This window comes from Pelodiscus sinensis, chromosome 2 (assembly GCF_052426305.1).
Source record: "Pelodiscus sinensis isolate ZL-2025 chromosome 2, ASM5242630v1, whole genome shotgun sequence".
NCBI lineage: Eukaryota > Metazoa > Chordata > Testudines > Trionychidae > Pelodiscus > Pelodiscus sinensis.
This window is the reverse complement of record NC_143053.1, coordinates 37,339,270-37,363,031: the sequence shown is the minus strand read 5'-3', so window position 1 is coordinate 37,363,031 and position 23,762 is coordinate 37,339,270. Positions and strand designations below refer to the sequence as shown.

General features: G+C 46.2%; 1 protein-coding gene across 5 annotated transcripts in view; it reads right to left on the bottom strand.

The window, feature by feature from the left end:
• The window catches only part of SNX31 (sorting nexin 31), a 78,948-nt gene that overhangs the window by 10,453 nt on the left and 44,733 nt on the right, over positions 1–23,762 (bottom strand). For 4 of the 5 annotated variants that reach the window (XM_089776197.1, XM_089776196.1, XM_089776194.1 and 1 more), the window contains 6 exons: positions 15,696–15,903; positions 13,309–13,378; positions 7,236–7,328; positions 5,761–5,964; positions 4,513–4,620; positions 998–1,075 (listed from right to left, as the gene is read on the bottom strand). In XM_089776197.1, the coding sequence (XP_089632323.1) occupies positions 998–1,075; positions 4,513–4,620; positions 5,761–5,964; positions 7,236–7,328; positions 13,309–13,378; positions 15,696–15,903 (761 nt within the window). The remainder of the gene's footprint in view (positions 1–997; positions 1,076–4,512; positions 4,621–5,760; positions 5,965–7,235; positions 7,329–13,308; positions 13,379–15,695; positions 15,904–23,762) is intronic. The other variant, XM_014573294.4, reaches the window with a different exon arrangement.

Below are 23,762 nucleotides of genomic sequence, written 5' to 3'. Positions count from 1 at the left end.
AGAAAGGACAGGTGTTAGGAAGAAGGAAGGGTAAGCTGTCTCAAATTGGGTTTTAGCAGAAGTCAGTAATTGGTGATGACATCACTTGGTTGTTTAAAGGTACAAAAAGTAAACTCTTAAAGAGACTATTGCTAATACTTGCCTGACCACTTGGAGCCATCCAATATGGGTCTAAGTATGCCTGGGTTTACCCCATTTGAAAAAGTCTTGACTACATTCTTATAAATGTTTTGCTACTGTCTGGATACAGTAAATTGCTTATTAGTTAGGTTTTTATGCATCTTTACAGCAATTGCATGAAGTACCAAATGGCCTTTGGATTTCATAAAAGAATTTATGGTTAAAATAGTGTTTAGTGATTTCCCATATTAATAATGTCAATTAATAATTCTAATACCTATAAAAGATGTTCTAGTTTAAATTTAAAAAATACATTCATGGACAACAGGGAATTTTCTGACTCTCCACTTTTTAAAATTTACTAAATTTCTCTTGAAGTCTCTCAGTATGAATTTTTCAAAATTTCAGACTGATCACAGTAAACATGGTGAACAAAATGTTTTAGTAGAAAACAAAAATTCAGACAGGACATGAATAAAGCAAGTCAAAGACACAGATAAGAGTTATAAAGTAAGTGTGCGACAAAAGGTCAGCTTTAAAATCCAGATTGCACAGTATTTCTTGACATTTCCACCACCTTGTCAATTCATCCTGCATTAACAATGCTGGAAACTACAAGCCACTTTGGGGGAACAGATAGCTCAGTGGTTCGAGCACTGGCCTGCTTAAACCCCAGGTTGTGAGCTTAATCCTTGAGAGGGCCATTTAGGGATCTGGGGTAAATCTGTCAGGGATGGTACTTGCTCAAGGTCCCTTCCAGCTCTATGAGATATAATATATGGATATATATACCTATTACACAACTGATGGTAGTGGCAATGGGAATTTCATTCCCATAAAATTCCCTAGCATAGATAAGAGAGATAGCTTTGCTCACCATTTCTTTGTCTTCTTTCATTGTCTTCATCAGCTGTTCTGATATTATCTTTTTTAAGCAGCTACTTAGTAGAAATGCCTAAAATAGATCAAGAGAATATATTTTAATTTCTTTTGTTAAAGATTGACTCAACCCTATTTCCCTCCTCCCTTCCCCATTTTCTCAGTAACTACTGAACTATATTACTTGCCTTATTTGGCTAATTTTACCATGTACTTAAAACGTGTGCTTACTGAATTAGTTGCAAGTAGTTGTTAAAACCCAATATCATTGTGACTAAACCATGACACCACCTCTTAGAAAATTTAGGGTAGGAGTTTTTATTGTGGGTTCTGTACTGCAACTAATTATTTTATAATTGCCCATGTTTAGTGGCTGTAAGGCAGCTGAACATTCAAGACCAGCTTAGACAAGCCAATTTGGTATTGTCAATGCCAATACAAGTACCTACCATATTTCTAACACACCTTAGTTTCAGAAGTGCTGAAAATGCAAATGGCAGGAGTTCAGAACCTCTTAAATTCAGATCCAGCTGTGTCTACGTGGATCTGAATTTTTTGTCTACGTGCAAAAGTTGTTGCAACAATGCAAATGTTGACAGTATACTGCTATTGCTTGGAGCCAGTCTCTCCACCGTTTTATACTGCATGGTTATAGTGCTAGTGTGAATTGAAAGGATTGGGCATGGCAGCATCACTAGTTCTACAGAGGCCTGACGCAAAGACCCTCAAAGCCTATGGGAGTCTTTCCATTGACTTCAGTGGATCAAGTCTTGGGGTCCTCTCAGCAGCTTTTCAGGTTTTAATTTCTTCACCTTATCTTTGAAGAAAGGAATGCAGTTTTTCTACTCATTAGCACCTAGGGCAGGCATGTCCAAAGTCTGGCCCGCGGGCCAATTGCGGCCCGTGTTCCGGTTTAATACGGCCCCACAGGTAATTTGGCAATATCTATCTTTTATGGCCCCCAACGAATCCATATGTATTGAGATGAATACATTGTAAAATCTCAGTTAATGTCAGTTGGTCTAAATCAGTTATAAATATATTTGGACACAACATGTATACTTGGTGTTATGTTCCTGTTCATATTTTTTGAACTTAAAAGTTGACAGACAACCTTTATTACCAATAATATGTAATGTACTTTACAATGTTCCTGACATATATTTCAGCTTCTTGGATTTTTTTTCATCTGGCCTTCAGATATGAAAGGCAGAGTGATTTAATACCTGTTTAGATTTGTCATCCATGTGACGAAATGAAAAGTATGCTGTTTGCAATAAACTTTGCATAAAATAGTTAATTTGCATTTAATTTTAATGGTTCAAAGAATGTCAGGCAAAATGGTCGGCCCTCACGCATGTTCACTTAATCAAATCTGGCCCTCTTTGAAAAAAGTTTGGACACCCCTGACCTAGGGGCAGCTTTAGTAAACAGGTTCACCTGGAAAGTTAACAATAAGGGAATGCTGATTTGGCTGCTCTCTTCCTAGAACAGTGACCAAAGTGAAAAGCCTCATAGCTTATGAATATGGGGGTGACTGATGTTCTTGTAAAACTCTTGAGTGGCAGCAAGTTAATGAGCTTTTACATAAGTGGGTGAACGAGAGAGAGTCATGCTGAAATAAAGAAATAATGCATGAAAAATTAAGCATTTTGATTTCCCTTGGAAAATGATCTGCTACTAATTTTGGCTGGCTTGGGAAGGGGTGACTTTATTTAACTGAAATATTAGTCATCTGATTAAAATGTGGCACATGGCCAGAAAAAGTTAGCCAGCTCACAGTCTGACTGAACCAGCATCAACCTTTAAAGACGTGTTGGGAAGACCTAGAAATGGTAGTTGGATTATTACCTTATGTTAGAATTGACTTTGAAATGTGAACCTGCATTGTTAGAGTGGTAGAATGGTAGGTGTTTGCTCAGGTCTTGTAATGTAAACAAACAATCCTTGTCTGTTACTATACTATAGCTTTGATTCAAGATCAGAAGGAAATATTAACATTTATGATGAAACTGGATTGAAGTGGATTATTGTTTATATATCCCTTTGAAAGTTGTGGTAAACAGCATGTGAACTGTTTAAAAAGGACAAATTACCTTATACTAATTGGCAAGATGTTTGGGAGACAGGATGTTATGTCAAAACCCTATTGTGCTCTCCCAGGCCAAGAGGCGGTAACAAAAAATATAAAGGCCCTTTGAACAGGATCCTTTTTTGTCTCATATGCTTGGATGCTCCTGGGGAAAGCTGCAAGCCATAAGAAATGAGATCCCCGGACATCCTGGTGCTCCTTGCCTTAGATTCTCAGATCTGCTGGAGGTTTCATACCAGAGAAACCTGAGCCACAAGAACTGAGGTCCCAGGCATGGGCTAGAATCACCCTGGATATAGATTTTGAATTATGGCCATGAACTAAATTCTAAAAACCTTTGCAACTACAAAATCACCATCTCTGTTATGTAACTGAATCTCGAATTGAACTCATGTCTGTATGTACACTGATCTTTTAACCAATGCTCTTTTTTCTTTAGTAATACATTTTAGTTGAGTTGATAAGAATTGGCTATAAGTGTGTGTTTGGAACAAGGTCTGAAATATGCATTGACCTGGAAGGCAATGTGTCTGATCCTTTGGGATTGTTAGAAATTTGTTTAACTGGGGTGTGTGGGTGTTGGCCTGGGGCTGGGTATATTAAGGGCATGGTTTGGACTGAGAGTGACTAATAAGATAATACAGAAGCTGGTTTGTGCTGGTTTGGTGACTATAAATATTGGAATAATCACCAGGGCTGGAGATTGGCCATCCCATTTTTTGCTGTGTACCCTAATTGAGTGACCTCAGCGGACTTCCCTGGATCCTGCATATAACAGGGAGTGTAAGGTAGGTGAGAAAAGGGGAAGAAAGAGAAACAGCTTATCTGAAGAACACCCCACATATCCCATGTTTGCTTGTTTTAAAAAAGCCAAGTACTAGGGATGGATCTGTACCAAGATTCAACCCCTCCACTAAAATCTGGGTTCTTTCATATCTAGCTCGGAGTGCTACAGTACATAACTGTAAAATGGCTACTTTTTAAACAGTAACCAGAAACCTGATGGTGTGGTGGTGGAACACTATTGAGGTACTGTGGAAACAGGGATTATTATTATTTACAGTAGGCTATACAGATTTATATCAACCATGTTCTTGTTTTTTTGTTTAATATATACTTGCATGTAAATATTCATGTGCGTCATCTACCAGACGGAGATAGGGTCTAGTCATTAATCATTTCCACCACATTAAATTTTGTGAATTTCAGGGGCTTAGTAAATATCAGACTTGCAGCCCAGTTCAGGGCAATCTCTCTTGCCAAAAATCAATCCCCTCTTTGAGGTCCCATGTAAGTCTGGTCTTAGACTGAACTGGCACCGGCACAGCTGTTGTCCAGTTACAGAAGAGTAAATTCCAGTTCCTTTGGCTAGCAGCCCACATTTCTCCACAGGCCTTCTCCTTTCCTGCCTGGAAGCTAACCTGTTTTGTGTAAAAGACGATCCATCTCCATGAGTCTGAATCTTTGTACTCAAACCGGAGTTCTAGGGTCTGCTCATATCCCTGGTCTTTTGGCCGTGTAATCGCACCCTGAAAAGCAAGAGAGAAAAGAAACAGCCATGAAAGGGTATCAACTCAGAATCAGGGCTGGACTCTCCATTCAGACAGGTTCAGTTTATGTGGCTTATTGGACAAAAGTGCAATTGAAGCAGATGGCGATTTGTACTGGAAGAGGCCCCCTGTGAAGGGTGAAATCTCCACTAAGCAGGGGCAGTAGATTTATATAATATTTGGCAATGCCAAGAATGGGTCCATGCCTCCCCCCCCCCAAATGCCTTGTAAGCCCATGTGGAATTGAGAGCTGCAGGCTGGGATCTGGGATGAGAGGCTCCGGGTGCAGGAGAGGACTCAGGGCTGGGGCACAGCATTGGGATGCAGGGGGGTGAGGGCTCTGGCTGGGGGATGGGTGGGTAGGCTCTGGGATGGGGATGAAGTTTTTGGGGTGCAGACAGGCTACCTTGTGGCTGTGGCCAGAGGAGGCTTCCCCCCAGCCCTCTCTCATCGGTAGCAACAAGCTCCAGGGAAGAGGCCTCCCTTTCCCTGCCCACCTGGCCCACCAATGTGTGGGTGTCGGGGGGGGGGGGGGGGGGGGAGAAATAAAGAGTGTAGTTGCCCAGGGGCCCAGGTGATTTAAAAAGGCACCGGAGTCCTGGCCACTGTAGCTTTGCTGAAAAACGTCTCTTGATTCAAAGACACTTCTGATATGCCCAATGCAGGTTCCAGGGTAGATGAGGCAGTGGAGTAGCAAATAAGCTATGGGGCATATCAAAAGCGTCTTTGAATCAAGAGATGCTGAAGCTGTTCCCCAGAGCAGGTTGGGTCAGCATGGCTCAGCTATGGCTACCTGGGGGCACCTCCTGGCAAGCAGTGAGGAGGGAGGTTCAGGGCTTTTCCATGCAGAGGGCTTGTGGTCCTGGCTGAGGGAGGGGGGCAGGGAGCAGCAGCCAGCCAATGCACAGGGCACAGGGACAGGCCAGGGGCAGCATGTGGGGCTGGAGGACAGGACTGACCCTGAACATTGGTGGAGGTAGGCCCCCATGCTCCCATAGGCCCCACAGGCCCATAGAACTTACAGCCTAGAAACAAAAGGTTGACTATTAGACCCAAAAAGACCCCATTTTGAATTATACTGAAATATTTTGAGACATGCAATGTCAACAAGGTACTTACTAGAAAAGTAACCTGCCAGCATCTCACCCTGCTGATCTTGAAACTGGCCTGTTTGGTCTGGTTACTAGGCAGCTTTATGCAGCAGCTAATCTCATTATTTCCTATATGAACAGCAGCAGAACAACCTACTTCTGGGTAGTCACAGGTGCAGGGATCAAGCTGTATATAGCCATAGTGCTGCACTTCTTGAACCAGCTCTAGAAACTGCATCAGAAACACAGAATTGGACAGTGATATAAAGTAGTGTCCCACGTGATCTTCTGTACCATGTAGGGTTAGCTTGCCATGACTCAAGGCTATGCCCTGCACTGACTTTCTCTGAGGCCCCACACCCTGCTCACCCAATCCCCAATCCTTTGGCGCTTGCTCTCCCCCCCACTCACTTTCACTGGGTTGGGGCATGGGACTGAGGGGTCTGGAGGGTGAGAGGGTGCTCCAGGCTGATGCTGGTGCAGAGGGTTCAGGTACAGGATGGGATGTGAGGTGCAGGTTCTGAGAGGCAGTTTGGGTGCCCTGGGGGTTCAGGGTTAGGACAGGAGATTGGAATGCAGGAGAGGGTGAGGTGTGCTGGCACTGTCCCCACAGCTTCCAGTGGCTGCGGTTCCCAGCCAATCAATGGGGGCTGCAAAGTTGGCACCTGGAGTGGTGGCAGCACGCAAAGACCCCCTGTGCCTAGGAGCTGGACATGCTGGCTGCTCCCAGAAGCTGTATGAAGCCAGGGCAGGTAGGGAGACTACCTTTTTCCCCACTGTGCTGGAGACTGGACTTTGGTCTATCAAAATTTCCCAAATGGCTTTTAATAGCTACCAGGTGTAAAATTCACCAGATTGTTTCAGTCAAACCCCTCTGCCCCTCTCCCAAAATCTGAAACAATGTTTTATTCTGACTTTTTAAAAATTAAACTGATTTGTTTTGCTTCAGGACTTCATGTTTAGAAATTTCCTTCACTTTTATTAAACATTAAAAGCGTTTAATCATAGAATACTAGAACTGGAAGGGACCTCAAGAGGTCATCGAGTCCAGTCCCCTGCCCTCATGGCAGGACCCAGTACCATCTAAACCATCCCAAATAGATGTCTAACCAACCTGATCTTAAATATCTCCAGAAATGGAGATTCTACAACCTCCCTAGGCAACTTATTCCAGTGTTTAATAATGCTCATAAGTGAAACATTTTATTTTGAAGACATATGTGTAACCCAGAATTTTCTCTTCATTTTTTGGCACTACAGTGAATAAAAAAAATCCATTATTCATCTCTAATCATCTGGTATCTTCTCACTCACTTTCCCTATCTGTAAAATGGGTCTGAAAGTCAAAGCAAGAGAGTGTGTATATGGAACTTTATGATTCTATTTTTACAGTCACTTTTCAGAGGAATCCCCCATTTAACATATGAGGCTGCAGCCTGGAGAGCCTCCATCCGGAAATATACTCTCTCAGTAGGTTTATATCACTTTAAAAGAGCAAATTACCTTCATTTTGTTTGCTGCTTTTTGTAGCAATTTCAGTTTCTGCATCTGTCCATCTGTGGGTTTGACCCAATTCTTTTCAATTTCCTGCAGAGCCTTATTTAGAAAAGTTAGACAATTTTAACTAAAAAATAGCATATCCATCTGCTCTTTAGGGAGGGACAGGGATGAAGATGAACAATGGAACACAAAATGTTTAGTCTACTCAACCCTCAGTCCCTGCACCAAAGAAGTTTCCAATGCTCAGTGTTGCTCAACATATCTGCAAGCCCCAACCTCTGACTATGAAAAGCGGCATCCTATTCTTATTCTGTCACAACATTATTCCAGTGCACAGAGAAAACATAACACTATATGGAATGATGGGGTCACAACTACCCATTGTAAAAATCAAATGAGCAAGCAGAAGCACTAATTAACCATGGGAAGGAAAGATCTCACAGCATGATCTAGTGGTAAGGTCATTGGATCCATGTCTACACTACAGCTTCCATCAATGCTATCGCAGATGGTGTGCTCTGAGGATGAATTACAATCATGAAATTTGCCAACAGAGACTATGCACAGGTTTAAAGCCTTTTGAATCAAGTTCTCCGTAGCGAAAGGAGGAGCGTTACAGTTATTATGGATATTTTTATACCTTTAGATCAGGGGTGGGCAATAATTTTTAATGGGGGGGCCACTCCAAGAATTTGGAAAGTGGTCAAGGGCCACACTCTTCCATATTAATGGAGGAGGTGTGGGGTCTAGGACGGAGGTTGTGTGCAGAAGTGATCTTGCAGTAAGGGGTTGGGGTACAGGAGAGGGTGTAGGATCTGGGAGGTAGTTTAGGTGAAGGAGGCAGTTGTGACCTAGGTTAGGGGACCAGAGTGAAGGGGGTTGGGTTGTGATCTTGGGCACAAGGGGATTGTGACTTGGGGCAGGGGGCTGTGGTGCAGGAGAGGGTGCAGAAGTTTGGGTTGTGACCCGGGGCAGAGGATTGGGGTGCAGGATCTGGGAGGGGATATTGATGCAGGAGGGGGGCAGAGGATTTGAGTTGTGACATTGGGCAGGAGGTTGAGGTGCAGGATCTGGGAGGGAATATGAGGGCAGAGAGTTTGGGTTGTGACCTGGGACAGAGGATTGAGGTACAGGATCTAGAAGGGGGTATGGGTGCAGGAGGGGGAAACAGAGGGTTTGGGTTATGTGGATTAAGGGGGCAAAGTGTTGGGATGCCAAAGGCATCCCCTGGCTGGGAGATTCAACTGCTTGATTCCCAGCCAGCAGCCTTCTCAAGCAGACTCCCTGCCTGTCCTGTCCTCACACAGGCTGCAGGGGCCATGTGGTTTTTGAACAGCTACAAGCCCGAGGGGAGGGAGGAAGGTGCTTTGCAAGCTGCCTGTTGCTAACAGGCAGCTCCCATGGGCCGGAAGCCAGCCAATGGGAATGTGCTAGGTGCAGGGGCAGCACATGAAGCCTCTCCTCCCTCCCTCGGACTCTCAACTGTTCCAACAGAGCCCTGCAACGGCCGCTTTTCCTCAGCAGCATTGGGGGCAGGGAAAGCAGGGAGTCTGCCTGAGACTCCCTGCTGTATCCCTGGGCCAGATCTGATAGCTTGGTAGCTGGATCCAGCCACAGAGGGCATTTTGCCCAGCCCTGCTTTCTCTCCTGGTGGGGAGAAGCAAGGGGCACAAAAAGGCTTCTTATGCAAGATACCACAAGGGACTCTCTATAGCAGGGCTGGGCAAAAAGATGATCTGTGGGCTGGATCCAGCCTGCCAAGCTGCCGGATCTGGCCCGCAAGAGCCTCAGCTGGGTCCCTGACTGTCTCACTCCCGCGCTTGGCACTCCAGAAAGCCGGGTGCAGGGCCACATGTGTGTTTGTGAAAGCTGAGAGCCTGGAGAGGGGGTGAGAGGCTTCTCATGCTGCCCCTGCCCCCCAGTAGCTCCCGTTGGCCAATTTTGGCTAATAGCAGCTCCCTATTTGCAGGACAGGCAGCATGTGAAGTGCCCCTCTTCCCTTATCTTTTGGGCTTACAACATTCAATTCAGAGCAGTAAACATGGCTCCTGCAGCTCCCCTGAGCACATACAGGGGCTGAAAGGCAGGAACCTTGGCTAAAAAACCTGCTAGGCTACTGACTAGGAGCCAGGTAAGGTCTCCCAGCCTGAGCCTACCCATGGCACCCCAGCCTTGTAGGGATAACATATTAATGTATTGAAAATGATTCCTCCAAATGGAAGTGACTCCCCATAATTTGTTCCCCACAACTTAGTGTTTAGATTTATTATTAATTCTTCTTCTTATTATTATTATTATTTGTTAAGATTGTTAAATGTTTAGATTTATGATTATTATTGCCCCTTTAGAATATAATATATTAGGTCATGTAACTTAGAACTGTTAAAAATATAATCCTAACTGTTAAGAATATAATCCTATGTAGCCAGAAACAGCTCCCCCCCCTGTGCTCCAGGGCATGCGCAAGCTTGTGCAAGGGGCTGCTTGAAATTGACATTGCAGAGATACATTGTAACAATGCATTGTCAAGCCACTAACTCTGCTATGGGAGCCAAGCCCTGTAATTGTCTAAGGGCATTGTTAACTTTACTTAGCAGTCAGAGAATGTTTTAAGCAATACCACCCAGAAACTTTCTGTAACTACAACTTTTATTATTATACAAAATACTGTATGAATGTATGAGAGAGTGCTTGGATGATGAATGAATGGCTCTGAGAGGTGCCAGCCTGAGAATACAGCAACAAAGGGCTGAAGAAGGCGTCAGGTGCCAGTGCAACCAAAAGGTGTCAAGTGGAGAAACTGGAGGTCCACCCGATGAGATCACTGATGAGCACCTGGCAGCCACCCTGGAGACATCAGCATGATACAGCAATTTCCATAGACTGGCATAGGAAAAAATTCCTATAAGAACTGGACTAAAAAACTATGGAATCAGAGTCCAAGGTTCTGCTGCCAGCCTACCAGGAGCTTCAGATGCGCATCTGATCAGGACTTCGCTCCCCACTACCATCACTTGTGTACAGAGTACCTGGCCAGTATCCTGTCACAAGCAACTTCCAGGCTGGTAACTATACACAGAACTTGAATGAATGGATGTATGAATGAATGGTTTATATATATATATATATATATATATATATATATATATATATATATATATATACACACACAAGTGTATAAGGGTTAAGTAGTGTTAGGAATAAGTAGTTAAACAACGTTGTTTGCTTCTATCTTTTCTTTATTTTTTATTATTATCTTTACAATAAATGTGGCTTTTTGCCTTATCCCCCTCATAAGATCCTGCTTGCTTTTATTTGGTACAACAGCCTCTCCTTTCCCCAATCTCTGCCCCCCTCAGACACTCCTACCCCATATACCCCAAACCTTCTGCAACCCTGCTCCAGCCCCCATACATCTTTCCAGGCACTGCACCCCCCCATACTCTTCCTCCAGTCACAACCCCCTCTCAGACCTTGCACCTCCATCTGCTGCCCCTGGCAACCCAAATACCTGCACCCTCTCCTCACTCCTGCCCCACGTCACAACCCCTTCCCAGACCCTGCACTCCCTTCTCCTACACCCCTCTTCCAGGCTAGAATCGTCTCCAGTACCCATATCCCTCCCTGACTCTGCAACCCCATATCCTGTCCCAGGTCACAATCCAAACCCCTGCACCATACCTCAGGTCACACTTCCCTCCCAGACTCTGCACCCCCACCTTACCCCTCTCCATTGTCCCAGGTCACAATCCCCTCCTTCACCCAAATTTCCTCCCAAATCCCACACCCCAATCCCTGATGCACCCAACCTCCATCCAAGACCCCTGCACCTCCTCCATTGATATAATGAAAGAGTGCAGCCTTCAGCCACAAACCAAATTCTTGGAGTGGCCTCCCCATCAAAAATAATTGCTCACCCCGGCTCTATAGCAGTGGTTTTCAAGCTTTTTTTTTTTAATGACCCAGTTGAAGAAAATTGTTAACGCCTGCAACCCAACATAATTTGACTAGAGGAGTGGGCTCTGGGGTAGGGCTGAGGATAAGAGCTTTGGGGTATGGGCGGGGGCTCGGGCTTTGGGGGCCCAGGCAGAAGGTGTTTACCTTGAGCGGCTCCTGGTCAGCGGTGCAACGGGGGTGCGCAGGCAGACTTCCTGCCTCTCCTGGCCCCGCAGACCATGCTGCAGCACAGAAGCAGCCAGCAGCAGGTTCCCATCCAATAGAAGTGCAGAGCTAGTGCTCAGGGCAGGGGCAGTGCACAGAGACCTGTGCACTCACCCCCCTCCCCCCCCCGTCTCCCACCCCAGAAGCCAGGCTTGCTGTTGGCTGCTTCTGTGGTGCAGCACAATCTGCAGTGCCAGGACAGGCAGGAAGCTGCCTTAGCACCTCCACTGATCACCCTACAGCAATGAGACCCAGGGCCTGACATTCCACGACTCAGGACTGGGTCATGACCCATAGTTTGAAAGCCACTGCTCTATAGGCAGCTTTATTCCTTCCCCAGTCCCACCTATGGATTTCGCCACAATTAGCCTAAGTATCATGGCTGGCTTCGGGACTTCTATGTGCCCCTCATGGGTCACTGCACCTGGAAAGCACCATTATGGGCTGGGAGCCCAGTGCCAGCATGGGACTGGCTGGCAGCTGGGGGACACATGAAGTAACAAAAGTGGAGTTTGCCGATTTCTACTCTGTTGCCATGGGGGTTCCCAGGCTTCACGCTGGAGGCCAGAGAGACTTCATGGAGCATGTGCTCATGTGTCCAGCTCCATCCCCCAGCCCAGTTGTGCTATTTTCAGGTGTGACTCCCTGCCGCAGCACGCTTCTCCCTGGGGGGCGCTGGCCGGGGGAGATGGAGTCACTGCTTGGTGGGTGGAGTCCCCTCTGCTGCACCTGGTGAACTGCACAGAATGGGGGAAGGTGGGGAACATGGCAAGCTGGGCCAGGCCATGCTTTCCCTCCGCTGAGGAGGCCAGCCCTGGCTCTCTCTCCCCCCAGGAAGCTGGCATGAAGAGGCGTGGCTGAGGGACCCACCTCACTGTTCTTCCTTCCCTTGAAGTAGCTGTGTTTGAAGGACTGTCTGTTTGGAGGGACCGCCCTCACACTCAACAAACTCTGTCGGCTGGTCAAGCCATTCAAGTGTGTGAGATACAAGAGGCCACACCTAGGAGGAGAGATGCTGACACCTCCTCCTCCTCCTCTTCCTCTCTGCATCCTTCGGGGCAAAGGAAGGCACAACCTTGCTTCTGCTTGCTCCAGTTCCTCTGAAACTATGGGGTTGGAAGGAGCTATAGGCCTTCAGTCAGTAGCAACCCCAGACCACAGAATACAGGGGCGTGGGTAAAGAGAGGGAGTTCAGCCAGTAAACTGAAGGAGACTTCCCTTTAACCTGGGATAGCAAACAGCTTCTGCTCCAGGGTTTCCTGGGGAACCTGTTATTGGAAGGCAGCCATAGTGAGTTCCCAGCAGGAGGAATGGGAGAGCAACAGGGGGCACCATGGTCAAGAGGCAAGGCACAGGATAGGGTGCAAGGCCATGGAAGGGAGTTGGAAGCAATGAAGGGAGAGGCTGCAGAACCTGTGGGTAATGGGAGGGGAAGCAGTGGAGGGGCAGAATTGCCACAATGCACGTTTGCCCAGGCAAGTTTCCCTAAAGCCAGCCCCGAATCACCAAAAGACAATTCTTTTTTTGAGAAAATGGTAAGTAGTGAAAGTGTTTAGTATGCAAATGCAATCTCAGCCCTACCACCACCAGCAGAATAGCACAGACATATATTGTCATGAGAAGCAGACAGACCAGGGCCTAGATACATTCTCTTTATGCATGGAATAATTACTTACACTAAACAGAAAAGGGAAATTAGATAGTGTTATTTGTACACGAAAAATTGTCAAGAACAAGTTCATCCATAGTTATATCTTTTCCATTAAACAAAAATACACCATGACAGAAGTTCTTGCTCATACTTAATCTTCAGATAACCTGCACCATGTAAAACATAGTTTGTACATTATTAAAATAGGAGACTCATTTTGGGAATTAACTTTTAAAAGTATCAGGAATTTTCTTCTTTCGTTACCTGCATATAGAGTAAGTTCACTGAAGAGCTACAGTTCATTAGCATTTTATCATGAGAGGGATCCATATACCTGACAAATGCAAAAATATTCCACTTTACTTTTCTAGGCACAACAATCAGCATTTCCATTTCCATGCAGTTGGGAATACAACCAAAAAGTATCAGAAACAGAAAGATACCGCTACTCACAAAGCAGTACAAGACAGCTATGTTACACCATTGAAATTACACATCTGTGAATTATGCAAAAAAAATTACTCTTATACAGCATTGTAGCAAATAGTCTGCGGCATGGAATAACTTCTATTGCTCACCTGCTTTTATCGCAGTACCCTGGAAAACGATGAATGTAGAATCCAAGTGTTAAAAAAAACCATCAAATGTTTCTCTTGCATGTGATTAAAACTTAGGGCCTATCTACATGGAGAAATTGAATGGCGGAACTATACCAGTGCTGTTACATACTATAACTTCCAGTGTGGAAACACTTATTCCAGTCTGGGTGCCTTTTTGTGGTTTAGCTTTCACTAATTCCAAGCACACACAAGCCAGAGGTTCTCAAATTGCATCATATTGCAATATCCTTCTGATAAAAATTATTACATGACCCCATGACTGAAGCCTGAGACAACCTGTAGGGGTCAATTGTGGAAGAACTCTGTACACATGAAGTATAGGGGTGGTGAGGCCTGCATTCCCCCTTCCCCTCCCCCTTCACCTACTACTGACAAGGCAGAAGCAAGCCTCTAGGAACATACGCCACTGTAGCAAGAATGAATTGTAGATAAGGGCAGGAACATAATCTTGTTTACCTAAATGTACTGATCATGTAAACAAAGTCAAAGGACAAGCAGTGCAGATGAGCCATACTGTAACAAGTGATGAGTAACCCCTGGAAATTTACAAACTGCCGAACAAGGTAGACACACAGTATTTAAAGCTGCACCAGAGCACAGCAATTTGGACCTCACCGATAGGCTTTGGGTATCGGAAGCTGAGACAGTCTCTCACTTCATCTGCAGCCGAAACAGAGTTCCCTGTCTAGCAGAAGGGATGTAAGAAATGCCACTCTTCCTATCATTTTCTTTTAGTTAAGGGGCACAGCTGATAGCGGTCAGAAAATAAACTGCTTGTGTTTGACAGATAGATACCTCTGTAGCATGTCTTTGTACTTTGAGAACCCAGTGTTGGACCTGAGATTTACTCTTGCCGGCAACATTTGGCACAGCAAGCAGGGTTCTCTTGGTACAAATCGCTTGGCATGTGGAAGAAGGGGAAGCAGATGGGCGAGGGAGAGAGTAGGGTAGAGAGCTAAATTCCAGGCTGGCCTTGCACATCAGCCTGGGGTGTGGTTGCTCAAATCTGGTATGATGTAATGCCTGCCATGCGGTTTGAGGGGGAGCTAGCTGATGGGGTCAGTCCCGCTGGTATCCAAAAGGTGCTGGAGGCGTTGGAAGTGCATAAGGAGGATGAGGGGGTGCAACAGGCTGGATGGCTATTCCTAAGCACATTCCGCAGTGTATGTGAAGAGGAGAAGGAATAAACTATGTTTTTAAAGCAAGTATTGCCAAAGTTTAGGCATGGCCCATGGTCTGGCAATATTTTAACTTGTTTATATTATGCAGACCTTGAAAGCAAATTGGCAAACGTTTACAAACCCTTAATCTCACTCAAAAAATACTGCTGCAGTCTGGCTGCTATGAAAAACCCTGTACTGAGGAGTTTAAAAAACAATTAGCTGACTGCAAAACTGAACATTTGGATTTACCCATGTAAAGGAATCAGAAGGTATGATGCCTAATCAAGGAGCTTACCCTTCTTACTAAATTAGTAAAGGACAAAACCTATGTCCCTGGAAAGGAGCCATCTAGCAGAAAAGCAGGTTCAGGTTCAGACCATAAGAAAGAAATAAGCATGTGAAAGGGGGTAAGAAGTTTGGGGCCCTGTGTGGGCATAGTAGAAAGAATAAGAAAAACAGTAGTACAGGCATTGGAAAGTTTTCATTTGAGGGACCACGCAAGTGATTAAGGGTATGAGAAGGTGAGAAGTTGACTCCCTGGGAGTGTGGAAGGAATTAAGCAATTGTTGTAATGTGTGAGAAGAAAACCTGCTATAAAAGGACTCCTTGTTTTTGTGCAGCCTCTTTCCTAAGCAATGTGTAAATAATCCAGGCAAAGAAACAAGCTAATTAAAACAGTTGGCTATGGACACTTTTGTTAAATTTGCTAAAAGGGAAATTGAGGCATACCACCTTTAACTTAATAATTGAGCAGTGAAGTAATTTACCCAAACCCTCCAAAGCTGGTTTACAAAATAAAAGCATAAGTAATTATTGGGTAACAGCAGGCTGATCAAGAAGTCAGCAAAAGTAAAGTGAAGTTACTCACCTTTGGTGCAGTAACTGTTGTTCTTCGAGGTGGTGTCCCCGTGGGTGCTCCACTATGGGTGCTGGGCTTGCCCCGGTGCAGCAGACGGAAGCTTGTGATGAGCAGTGTTCGGCCGGACTGCGCATGTGCCGCGGGCTTGTGGCTTTCGCACTCTTTTCTGTCTTGCACGGTCTGGCCCACCACCAGATCCTCGAGACCACCTCAGAGTCTGTAAGAGACAAGAACAGAGAGAGAGAGGGACTCTGAAGCGTGGAGGAGGGTGGGTAGTGGAGCACCCGCGAGGACACCACCTCGAAGAATAACAGTGGCTGCACTGAAGGTGAGTAACTTCGCTTTCTTCTTCGGGGATGTCCCCGCAGGTGCTCCACCATGGGTGACTGCGTAGCAGAAGTCGCCAGAATGGAAGGAGGGCAAGGAGTCCCTATTTATCTGCTGTGGAGAGCACCGCAGTTGCCACTGCTCCATCTGAACGAGTGATAAGAAAAATGGAATAGTGTTTGGTGAAGGTCTCATGTGAGGGCCAGGTCACCGTCCTGCAGATGTCCTTCAGAGATACCCCTCTATGAAATGCTGTAGATGTGGCCATGGCTCTAGTGGAGTGGGCGTGTGGTTGGGATGGAAGGGGTAAGCCTTTCACTGCGTACGATTGCATTATGCATGAGGTTATGAGATTGGAAATCCTCTGGGAAGATAGGCATTGACCCTTTGACCTCTGTGCCAAGGAGACAAATAAGTGGTCCGTACGCCTGAAAGGTTTAGTGCGATCTATGCAGAATGCTAAGGCCCTGCAGGTGTCCAAGCAGTAGTGTAGGGCCACTTCTCGTGGTGAGGCATGGGGCTTCAGGAAAAAGGTTGGCATGATCACTGGTTCATTGACATGGAAACGTGAGACGATTTTCGGTATGAATCTTGGGTGTAGTCTCAAGACTACTCCATCCTTACAGAAAATTGTATATGGTGGCATGGCCATCATGGCGGAAAGCTCGCTCACTCTGTGTGCCGACGTTATGGCAAGCAGGAAAACGGTTTTCAAAGTGAGGAAATGCAAGGATACAGTCTCAGGAGGCTCAAATGGTGGCCTCATTAGGGCGTCGAGGACTACATCCAGGCTCCACACCGGTAGGACTGGGTCGTGTGGTGGGGCCATGTTGGTAAGGCCCTTGAGAAATCTCTTAGTAGTAGGATGGGCGAAGACAGAAATGCCATCTATCAGTGATATGAATGCTGATATTGCTGCAAGGTGCACCCCGATGGAGGCTAACACGAGGCCTTTGTCCTTTAGGTGCAATGCGTAGTCCAGGACAGAGGTGATCAACGGACGTGTCGGAGCGTGGTCGTTCGAGATACACCAGGTGGAGAATCTGTGCCACTTGTGAAGGTAAGTTTTTCTCATGGTTTGTCGTCTACTGTGTACTAGGACGTGCTGGACTGGAACGGAGCAGAGGGATTCGAATGGAGTCAGCCTGTTAAGAACCATGCTGTTAGGTTCATCATTTGTATCTGGGGGCCTTTCAGGCGTCCTCGGTGTTGCGTGAGGAGATTGTGGAGAAGCGGAAGGCAGATCGGTGTCTGCGCAGAGAGACAGTGGAGGAAGGGAAACCAGTGCTGGTGAGGCCAGCCCGGGGCTATGAGGATTAGTGTTGCCCTGTCCGCCTTCAGCTTCTGAAGGACTTTGGGAATCAGAGGTATGGGGGAGAATGCATAGAGGAGGGGTCCGCGCCAAGTCGTAGGGAAGGCGTCTCCCAGGGATGCGCAGCCTAAGCTCGCCCTGGTGCAGTACTTGCGGCATTCTGTATTTGCGGGAGTTGCAAAGAGGTCCACTTGGGGAGTACCCCAATGTTGGAAGATCTCGCGTAGGACGCCATCGTGCATTTCCCATTCGTGCTTCACATGGAAGTGTCTGCTCAGGAAATCTGCCATTACGTTTGTGGTGCCAGGTAAGTAGGATGCCGTAGGTGTTATTCCATGGCAAATGCACCAGTTCCAAAAGCGGATGGCTTCCGTGCATAGGGAACGGGAGCAAGTGCCGCCTTGGCGATTCACGTAATACATGGCTGTGATGTTGTCCGTGAGTATTCTCACCATGGTGTTTTGAATGTAGATGAGGAAGGATTTGCATGCGTTGAAAATGGCACGTAGCTCTAGAAGGTTTATGTGGAGCCGTGCTTCTTCTGGGGACCATTGGCCTTGGACTGAGAGGGAGCCCATGTGAGCCCCCCAGCCTAGTAGGGAGACATCCGTTGTGATTTGGTGGAGTGGCTCCTGCCAATGGAAAGGTATACCTGACAGCAAGTTTGCATGGCAGGAGTGATTGGAGAATGCCAGGTGGCGGCGTTACTGGCCTGTGGAGATCGTATCTGGTGTGGTCGTATACGAGAGTCAGCCAGTACTGAAGGGCGCGCAGATGTAGTCTGGCGTATTTCACCACGTACGTTGTGGGGGCCATATGACCCATCAGTCTGAGGCATGTGACTGAGGCTCTCGGAGCCATCTCAGCGCTCTGCGCCAGAGTGAAGGGAAGCAGCTGAGCGGGTGCTGTCTGGGAAGCCGGCGTTTGGGAAGCCTCCCGTGGACGCTTAGGCTTCGGAGCCGCTGAGGCAGGGGGACGTGGCTTTACATTGCCAGACGTCCCGGTTGTGTCTGCCTGGTTTTCCCTGCCATTAAAGGCAGCTGGCAGGGATCTCACTGGGGACAGCCTTGCCTTCTTTTGGAGTCCCGAAGCGGGGGAGGAAGCCCGGCATTTGTGTGGCTGCTAAACAGAGTCAGCTTGTTGTGGTTGCAGGGCTTTGTCAAAGAGGAGCATGCGAAGGCGCCTCTCTATCTTTTTTAGCCCTGAAGGTGAGTCTTGTACAATGGGTACACTTCTGGGGGATGTGAGATTCCCCCAGGCAACGGATGCACTCCGAATGGCCCTCAGAGGCTGGCATTGCCTCCCAGCAGGAGCCGCATTTTTTAAAGCCGGCCACAGACATTTTGCCAGCAGCCTGAGGCAGTTTTTTTTTTTTTTTAAAGTAGCAGAGAGACAGCTAGTTGTTCAAATGTTGCTAACTTGGCGATAATGTCTCTGTTCTGTTGTCTTTGTTCCTTTTCTCTTTTCTCTTTTTACTTTTTTTTTTTTTTTTTAAAGGTGAACGCAATTATGTACAACGGAGTTGACGGGAGAACAGCTGAGAGGCGGGAGCTAAGAGCATTATGCAGTTTCTGTTCTTAGTTCTGTCTCTTTTTAAAAAAAAAAAATGAGAAAAAACAGAGGAAAAGTAGGAAATAGGATTGTATGTACAAGGGGGAACCAGAAGGAGTCTAATTCAATGAGTGAGGTAAGGAGCATGGTTCCAAGCATCTGCAGTCTGAGGCGGTGAAGAGGAACTGGCGGGGGACCGGACTGCGTGAGACAGAAAAGAGAGTGAAAGCTGCGAGCCCACGGCACATGCGTGGTCCGGCTGAACACTGCTCATCACCAGCTTCCGTCTGCGGCACTGGAGCAAGCCCAGCACCCATAGCGGAGCACCCACGGGGACATCCCCGAAGAAGAAAGGCGTATTACAAGATATAATGTGCCACCCCCATGAGGGTAGGAAAATGTTCTTTTGTCTTTCAGAATATCAGAAAGAGCTGGTACCAGCTGAAGAGCAACTGGAGAAAAAAAAAAAAAAAAAAAAAACCATGGCTCTACTGTCATGACATAATAAATTGTGTTTTGTGTTCTAAGTTTGTCTTGTGGCACATGTAATGCAAACGTTGTTGTGTATTGTTTTTTAAATGAAAGAACATTCTAAGTAAAGCAAAAGCGTGAGCTAGGGGAAAAAGAACTGTTCAGCAAGAGAAAAGGAAAGAAAAGGATTGGGCCCAATCAAATGGCAACTCTAAAAACTTAGTGGAAGGATAATAGTTAGTTAATTGTTTAAGCTAGGTGAATGCTAACAATGTATCTACAGGTGAACAAGAAAAAGAACTAAAAAGGTAACCATGAGGCCGTTCTTGCTGCAGCTCCTGCTACTCCTACAGAGCCTGACGAGGGAGCAAGGAGTGTGCGATGTAAAAAGGAGGACTAGGAGTGGGATACCAACCCCCTTCCACTGGGTTTGCTTTGCTTTAATTGCCACACTAATGGAGCATTTAGCTTTTGCAGAACTTGCACACTAACTGTGAAAGGGGCTTGGCCAGAGGTAACAATACATCTGCAAGTGGAACATCAGAAAACGTGGATAAAAATCATACATCAATACTTACAACAATAGGGAAACTAGTAACCTCACCATTGTAATAACAGCCGATCATCCAGTTACTCTGGTGCCAGGTGCTGGACACCTTAAAAGGCCTCAAAAATACCTAGAGAATCACAGAATTGCATGGGTTCCCTATTAATAATGAAAGACATTTTTAAACCATGCTGTGGTCTTCTCGGGGGATGGTATTTGCAATTAATGCAACCAGCATCCAGATCACCTTTAAGGACAGCTGAGTACTGACAGCCAAGGAAAATACAAGGCACTGGGCTACCCCTTGTTTAAACACAACTACTTTGCATACTGTAACAACACTGGCATTGAAAGAACCACACAATCCTCTGTACTATAACTTTTGTGGGATCTTGTAGGTAAGAAACCAAACACTGAAATCAATTAATGCATTAATTACACCAGCATAGTGCCTGTGGAAGTCAGGCCTGCCGACTCTGGATGGGGCCTCCCACTTAAAGCAGACTGAGGTCACCCCGGAAGCATGGCAAATCTTTGTGAAGCAATGGCCCATGCTGAAGTGCACTCAGCTGAGAACGATTAACCGAGTTCTCAGGAACAAGGTAAGAATGGGGCAAGCTCTAGCTATCAGCACACAAGGAATTGTAACAGACCTTTTAGATGGCTGAGTCCACCCAGTCCTTATGGAAGTGGTGAGACCCCCATCTCCCCAATACCCTTCTATGGGAATGGGGAAACAGAGGATACATGAGAATACAAAGGCCGATATGGATGGACCATAGCATGATCTTTACCCTTCTAGCATCTGGTGCACAACGTGGGCAAGCACCCATAGGCATCCCTAACACTCAGCTAGCAAGAATGGTGACCTCCCTGCTAATGTTAAGGCAAGGTCATGTTACTAAAATAGAAGGCGTGGCATACTCTGAAGTCACTGGAAAGGCACTGTACCCCAGTGAATGTTGCACCCACTCTAACAGAAAGATTCTATGTACATGTCCACTTAACGCTTTAACGAATCTGTCTAGGTTCGAGGTGGCTGTTACCAAGAAACTAATGCACGCAAAGTTGGTCCAAATAAATGGTACCTACTGGTATTACACTGCCCAGAAGCACTCCATCAAGTTAAATGAAAAGCCCTGCCCCGCAACACACCTATCCTTGTGCATGACGGTCTCTCGACGAGCAACCCTGACCATTGATGAGGTGCGGCTCTACCGAATGCTGCCAATGATGGGTAACCCAACATGGGATCCAGAATGACACTATGGCAGTAAGTACTTGGAGGAGGACATACTGGCCTTGCAGGCGAAGATTAAGGAGTTGGTGGCTAAGGCCCAGAGACACATTCAGAAGGGCCGACTGAGGTACACTCAGATAGGGGAAACCGTGGACCAGGCCAATACCAAGTATTCCAAAGCCATAAACCAGGCAGTGGAAGTTAAAGCTATAGTCATGGGCAGTGCTATCTCAGGGGATGGAATATCCTGGGAATGAATTTGGGTGTTGTTCTGCCAAATTATGTGGGTGTATCAATTATAACATTCCTACTGGTACTAGTGCTCTATCAATGGTTCTTAAGTAAGCTAAAAACATTAAAATTGCTGTATTTAACCTGGTGGATTAGAGAACCCTACGTTAAGAGAAGGAAATGTAGGAACCAGTTTTTAACCCACTGTAGCCAGTAGCCCTTTGATATATAGGTAAAACCTTAAACTATGATCTGTGGCTAAGCTGTCCCCCCCAGAAACCTGCTGTTCAGTTGGAGCAAAGAGACAAGGCCTAGCTGAAGTCAAAACAGACAACAGGAAGCTTGGAGAAAACAGGACGGACACAGAAAAGCAGCCCTGTCTGTTCATAAGGTAGGCAGCACAACACTAAACGGACAGCCATAATTGAATACCATTATCGTGAATTTCACATATACACTCGAGGTTATGGCACTGCAAGGTGCCCCACAGTCTGCATGGGAAAGAAACACCCAGCTGCCCTCTTAAGGCCAACCACGAATTGTTGCTAAGGAACTAGAAATAGCGCCCCCCCTTCACGAGCCCAGCTTGCTAATTTACCAAAGACATATCAAACAATTGCTTCTGCGTATCTTTGTTTTGTTTTTGCTTTATACCCCTTGGCAAGCACCTATGGACCACACCTATCATGTGTCGGGAAGACACCATTACCACTCCTATGCATTCTAATGAGAATATGGGGGCTCGTCCCGGGATCCAAGCTTGTGAGCTAATCAGGAGCTGGAGACTGACATCCAAAAAGAAACATGCTTGCGTAAACACCCCAGAATGAATGAATGTGTCCCTTTAAACACCACATTCTGGATCCTTATAGAATACGAATTGATACAGTGGGGGAGTATGTTATGGATGATCTAGTTAATCAGACCATTGTGGTGCTCACTAATAATGTGCGGTGCTTGTGTGTGGTATCTACTACGCTTGTTATCTGGAGTGACCAGACACCCAGTTTACCCCCAGTCCGTGAATGCAGGTGCAATGCCTCTGCCCTAAGAAGCTGGCAGTCACATTTATGCCAAGCCAGTGTATCAGCAATCTAAGGTTTTGGCTAAAATGTTTCCCCCAAATTGGACTCCTTTCCTCAGCCCAAAATGGCAAACAGTGTACGATCAGATCCACATCCTTAACAAAATGTAATAAAACAAAACACCAGGTCATCCTCGAATAGCTGACACCCTAATTAAGGGGCATACCAGGGTGAGGTGCAGTGCCCCACCACCCAGGGGTAGAATGTAGGGGTCAACTGCGGAAGAACTCTGTACATGTGAAGTATAGGGGTGGTGAGGCCTGCATTCCCCCCTTCCCTACTACTGATGAGCCAGAAGCAAGCCTCTAGGGACATACGCCATTGTAGCAAGAACGAATTGTAGATAAGGGCGGGAACATAATCTTGTTCACCTAAATGTACTGATCATGTAAACAAAGTCAAAGGACAAGCAGTGCAGATGAGCCATACTGTAACAAGCAATGAGTAACCCCCAGAAATTTCCAAACTGACACAAACAAGGTAGAAGCACAATATTTAAAGCTGCACCAGAGCACAGCAATTTGGACCTCACTGATGGGCTTTGGGTACTGGCGCCTCGGAAGCTGAGACAGTCTCCCACTTCATCCGCAGCCGAAACAGGGTTCCCCGGCTAGCAGAACGGAAGTAAGAAATGCCGCTTTTCCTATCATGTTGTTCTTTTAATTAAGGGGCACAGCTGATAGCTGTCAGAAAATAAACTGCTTCTGTTTGACAGATACCTGCGTAGCATGTCTTTGTACTTTGAGAACTCAGTGTCGGACTTGAGACTTACTCTTGCTGGCAACACCACCCAATCTCTGACACTCTAGGTGGAGAGGCCATAGCCCGAGCCCCACTGCTCCAACCAGGGAAGTCCAAATCCAAGGACTTCAGCCCGAGGTAGGGGGCATGAAGCCCCAAAGTCAATAGATGAAGCCCTTGGGCCATGGTGAAGTGGGGTGGGGGAGCTAGTCTTCAGACCTAGACCCCAGCAGGTCTAAGCCAGGCCTGGTTGGGTCACAACCCATAGTTTTAGAACCAATATAGAAGCTAAACCACAAAAGAAGGCACCCAGACTGGAACTAGAGTATCCACACAGGATGTTATAGTACTATGACTGCACTGGTATAGTTCCGCCATTCAATTTCCCCATGTAGACAAGCCCTTATAAACTGGAGAACTTACAGAAGAGCTTACACATGCCAAGATTCAGTACAAGGAAATTTAAAATGACAAGTTACAAGTGCCCAAAAATGCTTTTATATAGCTTAGTGACCAACACTTCCTAATAGTGACAATGCTATAATTCAGGCTTTTTGTGAGTAAATATTAT